Source organism: Gavialis gangeticus, unplaced genomic scaffold (genome assembly GCF_001723915.1).
Source record: "Gavialis gangeticus isolate Ggan-Ray unplaced genomic scaffold, GavGan_comp1, whole genome shotgun sequence".
NCBI lineage: Eukaryota > Metazoa > Chordata > Crocodylia > Gavialidae > Gavialis > Gavialis gangeticus.
Window position 1 is genome coordinate 28,367,454 of NW_017728994.1, and position 17,792 is coordinate 28,385,245.

The window sequence follows — 17,792 nt, forward strand, 5'->3', positions numbered from 1 at the left end:
GAAGCTAGGCAACCTTGGGTCCCACCGCCTATGGAAAGGAGGGGTTGAGCTCAGTGTCTCCCCCCTCTGGGTTTTTCTCATGGTAGGCACAGTTCTGCATCCTGTGGAGTGTTGGAAGAGGATGGGGGAAGGAAAGGGAAGGGGAGGGAAGGGCAGGATGCACTCCCCACAGTCCATACCACAGGACTTGTGGTAAGCCCATCAAGCAGATCTGGGCTCTTGAAAAAGGGGGTGCAAATGGTGTGGTGCAATATCACATTTTTCTCCAATTAAAGAGAAACTAGAAAATTTACTAACATGCTAGGGGCACACTGCTACATTATTCATTGAAGAGCAAAGCAAAAACCAAGTAACTTTATTAGAATGCACACTAATTTGCTAGGTTACATATTAAGTTAAAAATACAAAAAACTAAGCAAACTAGTCCAAACATATTGTTTTATTAGTGCTGTAGTCAATATAGGTAAAATATACATCTCTTATTCAGATTTGTAAAACAAAATCTAGCTTTCTTGAGCATCTTGACAGTGCATCCAACACTTCATTCTTAGCCATTTCCATACCCGAGTTAAAAGTTCACCTGAATTAATGTTACCACACATGAATTAAGGCTTTTAGCTAGGAATAAAAACAGTCTGCAGGGTTGTGAAACGCAAGAGATATTGCCAGGAATGGCTAACAGACAGAATTGCAGAAGAAAGGATAAATGATGCATCAAGAGGTTAAAAAGCAGAGAGGGTCGTTAGCAGCTGAGATTAGCAGGAATCAGTGAAGTAAATTGAGTCCCTCCGTGCTGCCTGAATAGAAAAGCTGCTATCATTCCCAGGCAGTTGGGTTTGATTCCTGCTCCACCCAAACTTGAGAGGGAGGTGCAGTTGTACCACTGCACCATGCTGGATTCCACTTCTGGATAAGCCTTGTGTGGCGGCACAGTAAGGGGCACTATTACGCAGAGCCACCCACCTCACTGTGCCAAGCCCAAAACCATGCTTCAGGAGTCTCCCCTGGGGAGCCTATGGCCGGCCAGCCCCCTTTTTGGAGAACTCCCGCAAGCCTGGGGTAACACTCCCACCACACGGGCACTGGTCTCTGTTAGGGTTCTGTGCAGCCCGGGGTACACAGACCTCGCAAGCCCTGGGGGTACTTTTCCCACTGGTAATATGTCTGGGTGCTTCTTTTAGCCTGAAGCCCCCCAGGGTAATCTCAGGTATGACTGAAGGAAACAATAAACAGCTAAGCTCTGTGGGGAGCAGAAAGGCCCCTTAACACAGTGAAACAGCTAGTCATGGTGTAACCCAACACCTTCACTGATCAAGTAAAATAGTGTTGGTGGGGAGGGTAGAACTAAGGAGTTAAAAAACACTTTGAGCAAACCACAGTAAGTTGAGCCTTACAGGTACTGGGTTCAGGGACCCTTTTAATACGCATCCAAATTACTCAGTTCTAATCTACTAGCTAGTTTCCAGGTTTTTTACTCACTGATTCATCCAGAGAATCTCTGGAGGCTGTTGCTCATGTCCTGTTCCAAAATGCTGCTGGAGGAAGAGAGAGAGATCCCCCTCCCCTCAGAAATTTACCTAGCCCAGTCACCTGGGTGACCAGGTTAAACCAAATAGCAAGCAACTGAAAGAGAGAGGGGTGTAGCTGAACTGACACAAGCAGCGACAGACAGAGGGGGGTGACCTTCACTAGCTAATCTACATGGCTCTTAACCATTCCCAAAGCTGTGTTCTCACAGTGGCTTTGCTTCAAAGCCTTTATTCTACTTCCTCTTCCACTGCATGATGAGTACCTGCTGCTAAGCAGAACACACCCAACTGCCTCTTCCCTGGTTTCTCTGCTCTTCTTTTCCTTTACAACTGTTTGACTGAGGTCTGCTTCCAAATGGAACAGGTTAAAATTAGTACAGTAATGCCAACTCTCTCATGAAAAAATAAAATACATAAATCAGGAGACTCATGATTTCCAAGTTAAATTAACCCTGACTCATGACCACCAGACCATGCCAGGACAAGAAATGCAAAGCCTGCCAACAATCCACCACTCCCACAATAACCAAGCCCCACAAAAGAACCATCACCATTCCTGGATCTTGCACCTGCACCTCCAGATATGTAATACATCTCATCCAGCGCACCACATGCACTGGTGGAAAATATGTAGGAGAAACCAAACAACAACTGCATACAAAAATGAACACACACTGAAAATCTATCAAAGACAAGAAAACACAATTACCTATGGGGGCACACTTCTCACAAGACAAACACTCCGTCTCCAATCTCTCAGGTCTAATGCTCAAAGGGAACTTACAAAACACCTTTTTTAGATGAGCCTACAAACTTCACTTCATAAATCTACTGGATACAAAAAATCATGGACTTAATATAGACATTTGACTTGTAACACACAGCCTGCCTGACATTCCCCTTAGCCCCCCTCCTTTTCTACCCTGTGTCTTCCTAATTTCCAGCTATTTACTTTTTCAGCCAGTCTCTTTTCTACCTTGGAAAGCTACTACAGTAGCCTCACTTACTTACCTTTGGAGTTCCTCTCCCTCATATTTTCCCCTCCCTTCCCTTTTCTACCTTTTGTTTTCCTAATTTCCACCTATTTACATTCTCACTGACATCCTGTCATACTTTTAGCTTCTTTCATTCCTTGGAGTATCAGAAAAGCAGGACTTCCTATGCCTGAAGAAGGGCGATTTCAGTCGAAAGCTTGCAAAGAACTTTTTTCAGCTACTCAGTTGGTCTAATAAAAGATATCACATCTACCCAAAAGAACCTTACCTGCCTGTGTCCTTAGACCAACATGGCTACAACCAAAAACCAGCAACATCTGTACAAAGTGCTCTGTCAACTTGTTCAGACACTGGGCATGCGGGCACATTACAGTGATTATCAAGGAGCACATCTGTGATGAGCCAGCAGCAGGGATGATGCTCAAGGGCAACCAACACGGTTTCATTAGGGGCAGGTCCTGTCAGAACAACCTGATTGCCTTTTATGATCAAGTCACAAAAGCACTGGACACAGGTGTTGCGGTGGATGTAGGTTTTCTGGACTTCAGCAAGGCCTTTGACACGGTCTCCCACCTCATTCTCATTAAAAAAAAACTAGGAGACTGTGGCACTGATGCCTACACAGTCAGATGGATTGCAAATTGGCTGAAGGGTCATACTCAGAGCGGTGGTGGACGGGTCTTTCTCGACCTGGAGGGAAGTGGGCAGGGCAGTTCCCCAGGGCTCGGTCCTTGGGCCCGCGCTGTTCAATTTCTTTATTAGTGACTTGGACAATGGGGTGAAGAGCAGCCTGTTTAAATTTGCTGATAACAAGATTTGGGGTGAGGTGGGCACGCTAGTAGGGAATGACAGATTACAGCAAGACCTGGACAGGTTACAGGGGTGGGCTAACGAAAACAGGATGGGTTTCAATACCGACAAGTGCAGGGTGCTGCACTTGGGCAGTAGGAAACAGCAGCACACTTATAAGCTGGGAAACTCCCTTCTCAAGAGCACAGCGGCAGAAAGATCTTGGAGTCATTACTGACTCCAAGATGAACATGGGCCAACAATGCGAGGTCGCGGTCAGTAGGGCTAACCGTACCTTGTCGTGCATCCACAGATGCATCTCAAGCAGGTCCAAGAAGGTGATCCTCCCCTTCTATGCAGCACTGGTCAGGCCGCAGCTGGAGTACTGCATCCAGTTCCGGGCGCCGCACTTCAAGAGGGATGTGGACAGCATTGAGAGGGTCCAGAGGAGGCCACTCGCATGATTTGGGGACAGCAGGGCAGACCCTATGAAGAGAGGCTATGGGACCTTAACCTGTTCAGCCTTCACAAGAGAAGGCTTAGGGGGGACCTGGTGGCCATCTATAAACTCACTAGGGGGGGACCAGCAGGGTTTGGGAGAGACCTTGTTCCCCCTAGCGCCCCCCAGGTAACAAGGAATAACGGCCACAAGTTGTTAGAGAGCAGGCTTAGACTAGACATCCGAAGGTACTACTTCAGAGTCAGGGTGGCTAGGATCTGGAACCAACTTCCAAGGGAAGTGGTGATGGCTCTTGCCCTGGGGTTCTTTAAGAGGAGGCTTGACGTCTACTTGGCTGGGGTCATTTGAGCCTGTTTTTTCTCTCCTGCCCAGGGCAGGGGGTCAGACCTGATGATCGACAAGGTCCCTTCCAACCCTACTTCTACGAATCTATGAATCACAGCCCAAATTAGCATCTTTGCTAATCCACATACAATTAAAAAGTGATGACGGATTTTCTGAAGCAATGTTGTCTCCTCCATCAATGATCTTATGCAAGATTAAGACTCTATTGCACTGGACAAGCACATCATTAGACACAATACGTGCCCTAAAGAAGTTACAGTCTTAAGTCAGTGATTCTCAGCTAGGCTGCCATGACATGGGATGCTCCATAGTATCAGCACTGTTAGGTTCAAACACCTACACAAATCACAAGATAGACTCATAAGTTTCATATAGGAATCTACATCCTCAAATACATTTTGATCCAACCTGCTGTGGTTTTGTTGTGGTCTGCCCAAGTTCTTTGCAATATAAAAACTGCTCTGATATTTTTCTGTAGTCAAAAAAAAGAGCAAAAGCTAAGCTGGCATTTTGCAGGTGGTGCCTTGAGTCTAACAAGTTGGGAATCGCTGGCCTAAGTAAACAAGACAAACTGAACAATCAGAGGCTCACACATGCATAGAAATGCAGAGTGGCTTGCCCATTCATATGCACCAGAGGAGGGCATTGCAGACCCAGGAAGAGAGCCCTGGTTTCAGATCTCAGTCCAATACTACATCCACTAGATAATGATGCCTCAACCTCAGGCTGGCCTTCACTGTTTGGACCACCGACCCTGCAGCTACAGCACAGGGTCCTAAGTCTATTCTTGGCTCTGCCACTGAACTTCAGGCCGGCCACAGGCAAGTCAGTTTCTCCCTCCAAAAGCATGGAGATGATAAAAATGACCTCATTTGTAAAGTGCTTTGAGATCTACAGTCAGCAGGGCTGTAAAACATACTTCAGTGCAATTTTGCTGGCAGAAAGAGATCTTCCTTCCCAAAGGAGAAACTAAACAACAGAGATTTAATTGTAGTGGGTTCTTCAGCAATAATTGCACCCACACGTGCACCGAGTTGTTCTGTGCACCTGCCAATACAACAAACTCTCTCTCTCTTACGTACGTACACAAATGCACGGCCCCAACTTCCTCCTCAAGCCCCAGGTGTAGTCGTCTCAAAGTAGAACAGCACAAGAGAAAACCGCAGTGCCCATACACCACCAGCCATACATATTAGATAAAGGAGAGCGCGCTAGTCGCAGGTGTACATGTACTCAGTTCAAATAAAAAGAGAGTGCCATCTACTGGCGCATCAAAGTAACGTTGTTCACGAGTCTGAGGGGCCAATAAAGTTCTTGTTGTAGCGCGACCGCAGCAGCTTCTCCATCACACGGCCCTCAGCACAGGAGTCAGCAAGAGGCCTCGTATCCACGTTGTTATGACGTTCCAGTTGTGCCGATTCTTTCATTAGCCCCAGAATGAACAAGCACCGAGGAGACCAAGCACCCCCGTTTTTCACTACTGCATTGTGCTCTCTCTAAAACAAAGCACTTCACTGTACTGTGGGGTTTTGATATTTCTGCTAACAACGTAAGTTCAGGAACAAGAGGATGAGACTGCTGAATTGTCCCTCCATGGGAAAAAAAAAATTACACGCAGTGCATTTGCTTGGTTGAAGGGAAGAACAAAGTGAGATATCAAAGAAAAAAAGTGCTCAGGAAGTCTGGAGGAAGAGACGCGTACCATATCAACACCTGGCAATCCAAAGGATCAAATCCGGAGAACGTGGCCTCCTGGAAGCTGAATGATGCAAAGCACGATTTGCATTCAGGCACAAAAAGTGCATCAACCATGTACAACAAGCAGGCTTTATTCTTTCCCCTGCATATAGAAACCTCTCTTCAACAGAGACGGTCAGAAATTGCCCATCCCTGGGAGCCAGCTGTCCAGGAGGGTCTGAAAGCCACGGGGGACTCCAGCCCCAAGGCAGCCTGCATGGAACAGGTGCCCTACAGCCTCAGCAGCTGTGATAATGGAATTGCATATTCTTATGTAACAGTACTGATACGGACAAGATTAGTGATTGCAAAAAATCAGCAGCCACTGGGTTTCCTACCCAGAAAGCACACTTCCCTGGGAAACACTTGTACCAGTGTTCCTGAAACGAAAGCTTTTCCAAATTTCCCAATTCCTTCTAAATCCATATGAAACCAATGTCTCGAGACTGCTGGAGAACTGGAAAGCCTGAATTTTGGATAGATCTATTCAAGCACTTCCTGAAAATAGACATCTCTCTCTAAAACTGCTATACCTCGTGCTGTAGTGCCCTCTATTGGGAAGCCATTTCTTACAAGAACATAGGCGTATACCTCTGAATCCCTACATTCATTCTCGTTAGTGCCCAATAAAACACCATCCTGAAATGCAACAATGTAGCAATGGATGAGCATCTTATGCTTGGTTTATCCAAGCATAAGAACATGCATTTGAGCATATACAATGATTGGATTTAAGGAACAATGTGCGTTTTCCCCCTGCTGAATGCCGTGTTATTTTAGCAGAAAACTGAGCTATTCATTGGCCTGGATTATACTGTCTGCCATAATTAGGTTAGTAGAAAGGAGACCTTTTCCTTTTAATATTCAGAACTTCCCTGCTGCTTCTCTACATTCTACCTTCTTCCTTTGGGTGCTTGGACAGCAGTCCAGTGAACTACATAATTCGTTCCAGGGTATGACAAGCCACTGGATGGATTTAAGGAAGGCAGAAAGCAAAGCCCACTCCACATGCACTCAGGAAAGGAGCTCCCCCTATGGACTCTTAAATGACTAACCATCTGCACTGTAGCCACTTTCTAATAAAACATTACAGCAGTGGCCCCACAGCATGACACCTCAGACCAGAAGTGATGCAGGTTAGCTTAGAGGCTTATGCATTAGCTTTCTACAGATGCTAGCGCTCTACAGCCCTAAGCAAATGTTCAAATCCCGAGTAGGTTGACTCGGCCCTTCATTCTTCCAAAGAAGATAAATTGAGCCATATGAAACCCACTTGGTTTAAAATAAGGCTTTTTTCTGCTCTGAGTGAACATGTTCAAGATCCTGCGGTACCCTCGGTAACAGTCAGAACTCTGACCTCATTACCTTGACCAAAACTCCCCTGCTCCTTCAGTGTTGGGTACAGCGCATTGCATGCCATGTGCTTGCCACACTTTACCAGGAGGCACGTCAGCAACAACATAGGAAGGGGGAGTTAGCTACAGGTCTTTAAAGGATACGTCTACATTCATCTCCTCTCCAGCACTACCTTCAAGGACTGTATGTAGATTTATGCTAAGGCATAGAAGCCTTCGCAGTCTATGTATGTGCAAGTCAACGTTCTGGCAAGACATCTCCCCTCCTCACCCCTTTTCAACTTGCCAACTTGTACTGTAACCAGCTAAAGAGATGAGAAGTGCCAAAACCAGCACTCACGTTAAACTCAGATTACTTTTTCTCTTCCTGGCCTGGTCAATTACACTTGATCTTTGGAAATTTTAGTGCTGGCCTAGCATCAAGAGACTTTAAAAATGCTCTTTTCTGCAATATCCCAGAGTCAGGCATCATCATCCATCACTAAGTCACAACAAACTAAAGCCATGTATTGCTCCTGTGCCTCTATTACCAAGGCAGGCTAGGGATGCTGCATCCAATTAATCTAAAGGCTTAACCTGCTCTGTGCGCTCAGGTTCTTGCAATGCCAAGCATATTCATTAGTTTATTATTGATTTCAATAGAGAAACAAAACCTCCAGGGTTGCTTCCCCTGAGGCATCTGGGCGGAAGCCAGTGCTTTCCCATTATAGCTGTACTGGACATAAATACTCGCAGTGCAGCCGGGAGTTTATGTCAAAATATTAATAGAACAAGGTACTTAGTTGCGGTGGGGTGCAAATCTACCCTGCCTTCTGCCTAAATATAAATAGCCAATTGCAGTGCTGGAAAATCTGCTATGGGAAATGGGAGTGAGACTCACTGCCAAGCCAGACTCACCAACAGTTCTGACATAGAGCCTCAGCTGAAGCCATGAAGGCAAGGTCCTAAAAACTGTGGATTGAACCAGACCAGACAAAACCTGGGTGAGTATGGATTTGTGGTCATGACCCTTTTAACCCAATCGCTGCAGAAAAATCCAAGGAGTGCTCAATCTCAGCTAAGGGAGAGCTGAGTTGAGGGGATTATACAAAGTCCATGGAACCAAACTGGCACAATTTGCTCAGCTTTGAAGTACTCGTCAACAGCCTTTAAAAAAAAAAATGACTGCAGGTTGCTGTGGTGTTGCACTACTGATCATAATTCATTTGTTCTATCATGCACTTTGTAAAGGGCATCCCTATTTTGAAGATAGGAAACTGAGGCAGACGGAGGTCAAACAGTATGTCCTGTCCCATCCCCACAATCACCAGCAGCACAGCAGAGGAGCCATGTTGCAGTCCAGTCCTCTAATAGAGTATTAAGAGACATACAGGAATCCCTGTCCCTTCCCACCCATTATCCTAAAATAATGGGGCGGGGGAGGGGGGAAGGATTCTTCATGCTCGTCATTAAATTACTGAAATTAAGTGAGCAATAGCATCAGCCAGTGGCTGGGGAAATCAGGTCTTCATTCAATTCCCTGCTCCTTACCTCCTAGGTAAATACAGCACAGACTGCAAGGTGCTCAGACACTGCAGTAAATCAAAATTGTTGGAGCACCTAAGGCAGTGATTCTCAACCACGGTGCCAGGGCTAGGTGCCATGAAATGTAAGATGACAAGTGAAGTCTTAGGAGATGAGCAGTAAACTAAACAGATAGGACCAGGCTCAGGCTTATCCCTGCCTGGACAATCCCCCATTCCCACTGCCTGGCCTCTCTGAGGAGGTAAATTAGTTGTTTGTTTTTTTTTTACCTGGGTGCCACTCATTGCACAAGTTACGGAGGGGGGCCTTGTGTCCAATGAGGGGGTGTCTCAAGTCCCAAAAGGTTGAGAACCACTAATTTAAAGCCTCATCTACAACAGTGCTTTGCCTAGCCCAGGCAAGGAATGTACCTTGACCCTGCCACCCCATGAAATTAGGTAGCATCACTGTCTTAAGGGAGTCTCAAACTTATGCCAAGAGGTGCACCTGATCAGGAGCCCGAGAACAAAAGTGTTGGTGAACAAGCTCAGGTCCACTCTAAACTAACTCAGCCTAATTTCCAGCATTGGTGTGCAGAATGAATCAGAATCGTAGAAAGTTAGTGTTGGCAGCGGCCTCAGGAAGTCATCTAATCCAACCCCTGCTCAAAGCAGGACCAGCCTCAACTAGATCATCCCAGCAAAGCTCTGTCTAGCAGGGTCTTCAAAACCTCCAAGGATGGAGACTCTACCACATGTCTAGATAACCTGTTCCAGTGCTTTAGTACCCTCCTAGTGAGAAAATTCTTCCTAATATGTAACCTAAACTTCCCTTGCTGCAACTTGAGACCATTGCTCCTTGTTCTGTCATTTGTCACCTTGCATTGAGAACCATCTAGCTCCATTCTCTTTTTGAAAGCCCATTTCAGGTAATTGAAGGCTGCTATTAAATCCCTCTTCAGTATTCTCTTAATAAACCCAGTTCCCTAAGCCCCTCTTCAGAAGTTATGTGCCTTAGCCTTCTCACCATTTCTTTTGCCCTCTGTTGGACTCTCTCCAATTTGTCCACATCCTTTCTGTAGTGGGCATCCCAAACTGAACATGGTTAACTCCAGATGTGGCCTGACAAGCGCTGATTAGAGGGAAATAATTATTTCCTTTGACCTGCTGGCAACACACCTACCAATGTAGCCCAGTACACTGTTGGCCTTCTTTGCAACAATGACACACTGTTGGCTCATATTCAGCTCATTGTCCACTATAACCCCCAGGTCCTTTTCTGCAGAGCTGCTCCCCAGCCAGTCAGCCCCCAGCCTATACCAATAAGTGCAGGACTTTGCACTTGTCCTCGTTGAACCTTGTGAGATTCTCTTGGCCCAATCCTCCAATTTGTCTAGGTCACTCTGAATCCTAGCCCTCCAACATATCTACTATCTCCCCCCCACCCCCCAGCTTGGTGTTGTCTGCAAACTTGCTGAGCAATGCATGCACTCCATGCCATCTTCCAAGTCACTGATGAAGACATTGAAAAAAACCCAGCCCCAGGACCAACCCCAGGTCACTGTGCTTGATACAGGCTGCCAGCTAGACATTGAGCCATTGATTACTACCTTCTGAGCCCAATGCTCCAGCCAGCTTTCTATCCACTTCACAGTCCATTCATCTAGCCCATACTTCCTTAGCTTGCCTGGGAGAACGCTGTGGGAGACTGCATAAAAAACCTTGCTAAAATCAAGACATGCCACATCTGCTGGTCTCCCTGCCTCCACAGTGAGGACAAGTGGCCAGGGCTTACTTCTGGGTAGCTGGCTGCCTGCCCTAGACTTGGCAGGGAGGTCAGCATAGACAAGGGCTCTGGAAGATGTATAACAGCATTCTGTGATCCCGGTGACAGGCCCCATGAAGAGACAGCACTGATATTACAGTCTTTCCCTAGCTCCCCTCTCAGTCATGCCAACAACACTTTTCCACAGAGAAAGCCAGAGATCTACATTCAAAGACCCTCATTAATTGCTCTGCTCACCTTGAGAGGACGCAAATGCTGGGGTTTGAAATATTGCATCGCTTTGGCTGTCCTTTAAAACCGGAAGATGGCAGGTCCTGGGTAATGACAACCAGGGACATATTTGTCAATTAATTACAGAGAGAATCATCTCAGGAGCCTCATTTTACACCCTCCATCATTTCTGCAGCTCAATACAATTTTAATTAATCTTTCCTTTGGCAATGTGAAGGAAGGGTGAGCCTGCTGCAAACACATGCTGGGTATTAAATTGATTTCCTCTTTTATGGCCTTCCTTCCTCCCCAGCTAGTCCTGTGTGATCTGCAGCCTATTGCTATGAGGTATTACTTCCAAGCTAATAAAATCCAAAGCCTGCAGTACCCACCATTCAGAGTCATGTTTAAATGTGGCCAATTGCTTTCTCCCAACCAGTTGCCTCTGCCAGCAAAGATCAGCCACTCCCCAGTTTCCCCGCAGCAAAGCAATCAAACTAAAATATTCCAGCTCAATTTTCAGCCCTTTTAAACAAAACCAATGAAATGGGTGTGCCTATAAATTGAACCACTGAGCAATCCTATTACTTGAGCTCCCCATATCTGCCCCCCACATTCATGATGGCATATCTAACTAAATGTAGCAACAAAAGGACAGCAGGAGCCATTTGCAATCCAGGGGTGCGTGTAGACAAAGTGGGGGCCCTAAATTGAAGCAGTGGGTTTTTAAAAATACCACTTCAATTTAGGGCCAATTAACCCCCACCCATCATGCACACATCCGGCCTACCTGCCTCTCTGATGGCAGAGCGGGGTGGGGCAGGACGGGCGAGCTGCCAGCAGGTGGAGTGGTCCCTGGGCTGGGGGGCTGGGGCTTTCCCCCAAAGCAGCAGGGCCCCCCCCCCCCCCGGCCGCCCCTGGCTTGGGCAGTCCCAGGGGGCACCACGGCTGCAGAGGGAAGCACGTGGTCCCTGTGCAGCTCAGGCAGCCTCGGCAGGGGGTGGGGCAGGGAAAATCAGGCTCACCATTTTTCTTGAGCAAAGGCTGCCTTCCCAGGCTGCTTTCAGGGCTTCTTACAGAGCCATGGAGCTGCAAAGAGCGCAGTGCTTCGTTCCACAGCTGTACAGCGGCAAATTAAAACTCCTCCTCGGAGTTTTAGTTGGCTGTGCCCCAAGTCATTTAAGGTGCATTACACCACCGAATTTCCTACAGCTGCTGAAATTAATGCGCAATACGCTGCTGAGACATGCAAACACCACCACCATTAAAGCAGCGCAAAATCATTTAGCCTACTTTAAGGTGTCATGCACATACGCCCCTCATTTCGTCTACACACAGCCCTGTTCCCTAGGTAAGCTGCCAGTAGTAGGGACTAAACCTATTCCCTTTTAGACTTAAAACCAGAAACTTCTCCTGTGCCAGCTAAGCACCCAGCTCTCTAAGGCAACACTCCTTAACTACTACGTGGCCACGCTTCCCCTAGAGGGAAACACAGCCTCACATTCAACAGGAGTAGGTTATAAAAGCAGGTTCTTTGGGGTAGGTAGATACAGTCAATGTATTACATCTGCATGAGAGAGGACAGACAAAACAACAAGGTACAACATAGCCAGGCAGCAACGGACCAAGTTCAGAAGTCCTTTGGCTAGGCAAGTGCTAAAGCAAGCAATTGAACTTGGAGGAAATCATAAAGTAGGTGAGCTAAGTTCTGCTCTCTCCTCGTATTTTCTGTAGGGAGCTATTAAAGAGCAGAATCTGACGCTATGTAGACACATTACAGTCTGTAGCATCTGTAATAGCCAATATTTTTTTCAAAGGGACTCATGGTTTTGGATATCCAAAGTCAGACTCCTTTAAAAGGACCCAATATACAGAAAATGCAGTGTGCAGCCCCTTCCATGCACCTCCCATTGTGCATCGACTATCTGGAACCCTCACAAAATTGTGGTTGGCAAGCGTACACCGCAGCAGGTCTTGTGAACTACCTGAAGCGTTAATAGTGGATAGCGCTGTGCGAGAGAAGGGTCACTTCCCCAGACCTCTGTGGAGCAGAGCTGCACACTTCCTGGTCACCGTGCCCCAGGAAGAGGCATCATGGCCACCCTACACATGGGGACCAACGAGCCACCCGAACCAGAGCTCTGGAGTTCCACTTCCATGAGCTTCTCTACATTATTCCAGGTAGCTAGAGATTTCTTAGTAGCTGCCCACAAGGGGCATTTGGACATTTGAAGAAATAAGGGAACAAACAGTCACTAGAGCCATTTATGAATGACCCTGAGGAAACAGCACTTCTTCTACTGGCTATTCAGCCAGGATCAACCCCTGTGATTCTGCAGCAGAGAATCCCAGCGCATGGTGGTGCCTAAAAGCTCTTCTCTCACATTACTGCTGGTGCAGGAAACAGACTGCAATATGACAACCTGCTTAGAAACTGGTCTGAAAACCAATGCTTTAGTGGGCTGAAGCCTCAGTAAAAGAGATGTGAACATGGGCCTGTAAATGGAGCAAAACGTGGCAAGCTGAGAGCTTAAAACCCTTGCTACCCCAGGGATAGCTCATGGTACATTACATCCAGTCGCAGGCCAGCCACCGAGAGCAGAAATAGGGTCATTCTATTCATTGCGACTTACCCACAGGCACCATACTCTTGCATGCCTGGGGAATTTTTTTTATTATTATTGTTGTTGTTATTAATGGATACCGTACAGAAAACAAAACAGGAGTTACGTACAGAGGAGAGACCGTTTGAGCCGTTTACAAACCTTCCCATCTAAGAGCCCGTGGATGAAGAAAGGGGGCTCTGGCCATTAAAAATATAACGTGAGAATCCATTAATTTTCCATAGAAACAATGTCGTCATAGAAGCGAGACAAATCAGATCAGTCATGCAAATGTGCTGAAGTTAAATTCTCAGGCCTGGGTGGAGAATTTTGGCTGCCAAAATTGCAACAATGAAGAGATCACAAGGAGATTAATCGGCCAGGGCGGCAGCGGCATCACATGGGGGTGGGAGGGGGCATGATATGGAGCCAAAGAACCCCGGCAGCAGCAAACCCTGTGTGGACTCGAGACATCCCCTCCCCCTGCCAGTATCAGATTTAAGGAACTACATGCCTGAAGCGTCCCATCCTGCAAGCTGACAAATGCCTTCAGCTCCCCCCGAAACTCAACACAAGCGGAAAGTGCTCAGCACCGGACAGGATCAGGCATCAGGGCTGTGAAATTGCTATAAGCAGAAATGCCAGGATTAAAGGTCCCAGCAGAGTAATTTGGTGCATTCATTTCATGACATAAGCCAGTAGAGTATTAAGCTACGCATTTAGAAAGAGAAGCAAAGAGGAAATGCTACATCTGTACAACAGGACTAAGCCAGCATTACTGCCAGTCTCGTTGCTCATGCACTTGCTGAGGTTTTTAACCTTTCAACATTAAAATCATAGCTGGTTCTGTTATGCCAGGGTATATGTGCTTCTATTCACGCTAACCCCTCCAAACCCCATAACAATGCAGGGTGCTCTCTCAAGCTTCCCAAAAGTTCTCCCTTCACAGGAGACCAAGCGTGGAAAATTCCCAACCCCTAACAGGTCTCCAGCAGTGGAACGTGTCACGCTTTTGCAAAGAATACAGCAGGCCGTCGCAGGCAAGACCGCCATGCTACAGGTGTTCAGGAACTATAAACAACTTCTCAAAATGAAGCACTCACCTTCCCCATCAGTAAACAAGATGTTATAATTATATAGCCAGCCAGCAACATCAAGACATTGCAGTTAGCCTCAACACTGCTTGGGGGACAAATTAGAAAGGGTCAGAGAACAGCAATCGTCCTCCAACTTTGCATCGTTTCCCTGCTCCTCCACACCCTCCCTGCTTTCCCATAACTGAGTCAAAGGGAATGTCACTATTAGAGGAGAAAGTGTTTTTTTTCACCTGTAAGTTTAAAAAGAATTCCCATTTCTGGGATCATGTTTACTTCCAATTGTAAGCCAAGGGCTGCTGCTTATCCCACTTCTCAGCATGAGGCTGGATTACATACAGGCATCTCTAAAGTTTTTTTTTTGATTTGGCAGTAGCCATCTTAGAAAGCCTAGGTTTCCCTCTTTTCGATCAGGACAGTCTGATGCAGAGAAAAAGCACTGAACATATCTCCAACAGCAGCCTCAGTCAGTGGAGCACAGGAATAACCAGGAATAGTTTGACTTTTGTGCTATAGTTATTATGCCTAAAGACACCATCCAAAATCAGAGCCCTCCTGGGCAGAGGTAACAGTTCCTCCTCTGATGAGTGTGTTTGACAGTGTAAGAAGAGAACACCGTCATAGAAAGAAAAGGGACTCTCTCAGATCATAGCAGAGCAAGGGAGAGCACTCGCACCCCAAAATTCCCATCTGTTGTCCTATTCATTCAGCAAATTCTTCCTCTCCAGAACATATTTATTTAGGAGCATGACTACCTGCTACAAAGGAAAGGGCCTCACCCACAGCCACATTGAGGTAGTAACTGCATAAGGCAAAAGGATTCATCAGCACAGACAAAAACTTGAAATTGGCTGTACCAGGGTAGTATGGTCACACAGTGGTGGCATAGCTGGGAGCAGCTGGACCTCCACATCACTAGCGATGTCCTCCATCACAAACACTAACACTCAGGAGTGACTTCCGGCACAGCAGTTCCGTGGGACTATTTGGATACATAAGACCTGGGGCCATTACCGGCCTCTTGAAACCAAGATGGAAACTAGTCATTTACATTGGGACCAAAGCTGCCAGCCCACTGGCTTTGAATTACAGAATGCCTGACCACGCACCTGTCAGGCAACCCAGCATCTGATGGATATACGTCATGCAAGAGTCAACACAGTCCTATCCTGCCTGGCTGCCCCACTCACTCATTTCACTGGGCATTTGGCACCCTGCAGCAATACAAATCACAGCTTCAGGAGACTTAAGGTAACTATTTGGCAAGAAAACTACATACCTTGCCTCACGTTCATAGGCAGCTGCTGCTCTAGGCATAAGCCTGTTGGTCATGGCAGATGATACATCCTTTTGGGGACCACCTACATAATATCTGCCCCGTAGTAAGGCTGAGCACATGCCTCTAACACCATCCAGAGATTCCAGGGATCCATTCATTCCTACACTCTCTAGGGAGCTACACCAGCCTTAACGGAGAAGCAGGTGAAGCGAGTCATCAGGAGCGCAAAGTGAATCAGTGGAAGAGCCAGAAACAGAACCCAGGAAGGATGCGAGGGCTGGAGAACATGCCTCAGCAAAAGATGTAAAGGTCCATCTTACCCAATCAAAAAGCAAATGGAGAGACCACTTCATGCCAGGGCGCAAGGACCTTCACAGCAAGAAGCTATAAGGAGCTAAAGGGCTCTGTAAGACAGTAGAGAAGGGCACAGCAAGAACCAATGGCTAGAAGACAGAGTCAGACAAGCTTCAGTGGGAAATAAAGCCAAGATTTCTAAAAGAGATGATAGTTAGGCATTTGAACAAGTTACCAAAGAAGCAGTGGATTCTCTGCCTCTCAGCATTTATAAAACCAAATGTAATGAGGTGCATTATATAGGATGTCAGATGAGAAGATGCTATGGCCCCTATTACCCTTAAGTTCTATTAATCAATTAGTTCATGCACCACCAGGCCTCCAGTCTAACCACACCACCACCCTCCCTGTCCTTAAGTGCTCCTGTACCTTTAACAGCTCTTCCACAATCTTTTTTGCAGAGTTCTGTATTAGCAGGAAGTGGCCTGCTGAGACCCTGCTGAGCAGCTGTGAGAGGCAAACTCCTACCAAGGAATGATATGCTAAATTACAGCAACACACGCTCCAGACAGCTCTTTCTTTCTGAACAAAGCATGGCAAAGGATAGGAGGCCATCCATTTGGGGTCTGTATGAGGGCCTTTCACCCAAGATCAACAAGAGATTTAGTGGCATGGCGTCATTTAGAGGCATGGCGTCATTCAGTCCAACAAGCACAGATTAGATCCAACACAAATCACACTCTGACTTGAGTTTCAGAGGCTTTTCAGATCCAGGTCTCCTCACAACTCCCTGCAAGAGGCAACCAGCATCAGATGTATTTAAAAGTCAATAAGCAGAGACAGTGGACACTTTAAGTGACTTGTCCAAAAGTTGTACAACAGGGAAAAAATAATAAAAATCCAGGAGTCCTACTCTTTCCAGTTCCATGTGAAGCCCTCTGCTACACTACACATCACTACTAAGTAATGCTTTTAAGTATGATTCTGCCCCCGCTTCCTCATGCCAAGTACTAAAATCAGCAGAACTCCCGGCCATGCAGTATCTTATTCAATGAGAGCGAGCGACAATTTGACTTTAGAGCAACAGAAGCCCGTGTGATCTCAAATAAGCCTGTATTTGGAGGCTGAGGAAGCTACAATCTATTGGCTTTGACTCAAAATAACAGAGCAGGGAGCTGGCAAGAGGTAAAGCAGCTCAAGAGTTAAATGTCACTGCATACATCCATCTTATTTATGCCCTACATGCCCATGAGAAGTTGGTCTTCATTAACAGGCATCCTGTAATGTTCTGGTTCTTCGTTTCGCTCCTGGCACTTAACTCCATCTGGATGAGGACAAGCTCCCCGATTTTCAAGCCAGCTGCAGCCTTCTCTTGCTCCAACATAAATGACAAAAGCCTGCTCAAGGATATGCATCTGTTTCACTTATGGCTCGTATGGCCAATTTAAACAGCTTCCAGATGTTACCAGAGCACTGTAACTGAACGCCACTCATGTATAAATGCTGAGATTGTCTGGCCTCCACAGAGGAAGGTTTCATCACAGAAGTCCGAGTAACAGCTCATTTGCTCCTGGGACGGCCTTCTTTTCCAGCCCCTTTAACACGTGTAGACTGCTGTTCATTCCAAATGCTGCCTCCTGCTGGGAGGTAACATACAATCATGACATCCAGAGAAGTCAGAGATGGAAGCGTCCTATTAGGTCACTGTGGCCTCTCACTATAATAAGGAATTGTTCCCTCCACTTGATCCAATTCAGTCATAGTATTTCATTCTGTTCTTTTAGAAAGAGCCCAAGGATCAAGGAGGGAATAGA

The 17,792-nt window shown here is 46.5% G+C and overlaps 1 protein-coding gene across 1 annotated transcript in view; it reads right to left on the minus strand.

Annotated features, from left to right (window-relative positions):
• Positions 1-15,737, minus strand: part of TLL2 (tolloid like 2) — a 194,797-nt gene extending 179,060 nt beyond the window's left edge. The window contains exons 1-2 of the mRNA XM_019502102.1: positions 15,685-15,737; positions 15,185-15,207 (exon numbers count right to left, since the gene is read on the minus strand). Of these exons, the coding sequence (XP_019357647.1) occupies positions 15,185-15,207; positions 15,685-15,737 (76 nt within the window). The remainder of the gene's footprint in view (positions 1-15,184; positions 15,208-15,684) is intronic.
• Positions 15,738-17,792: the final 2,055 nt, after the last annotated feature.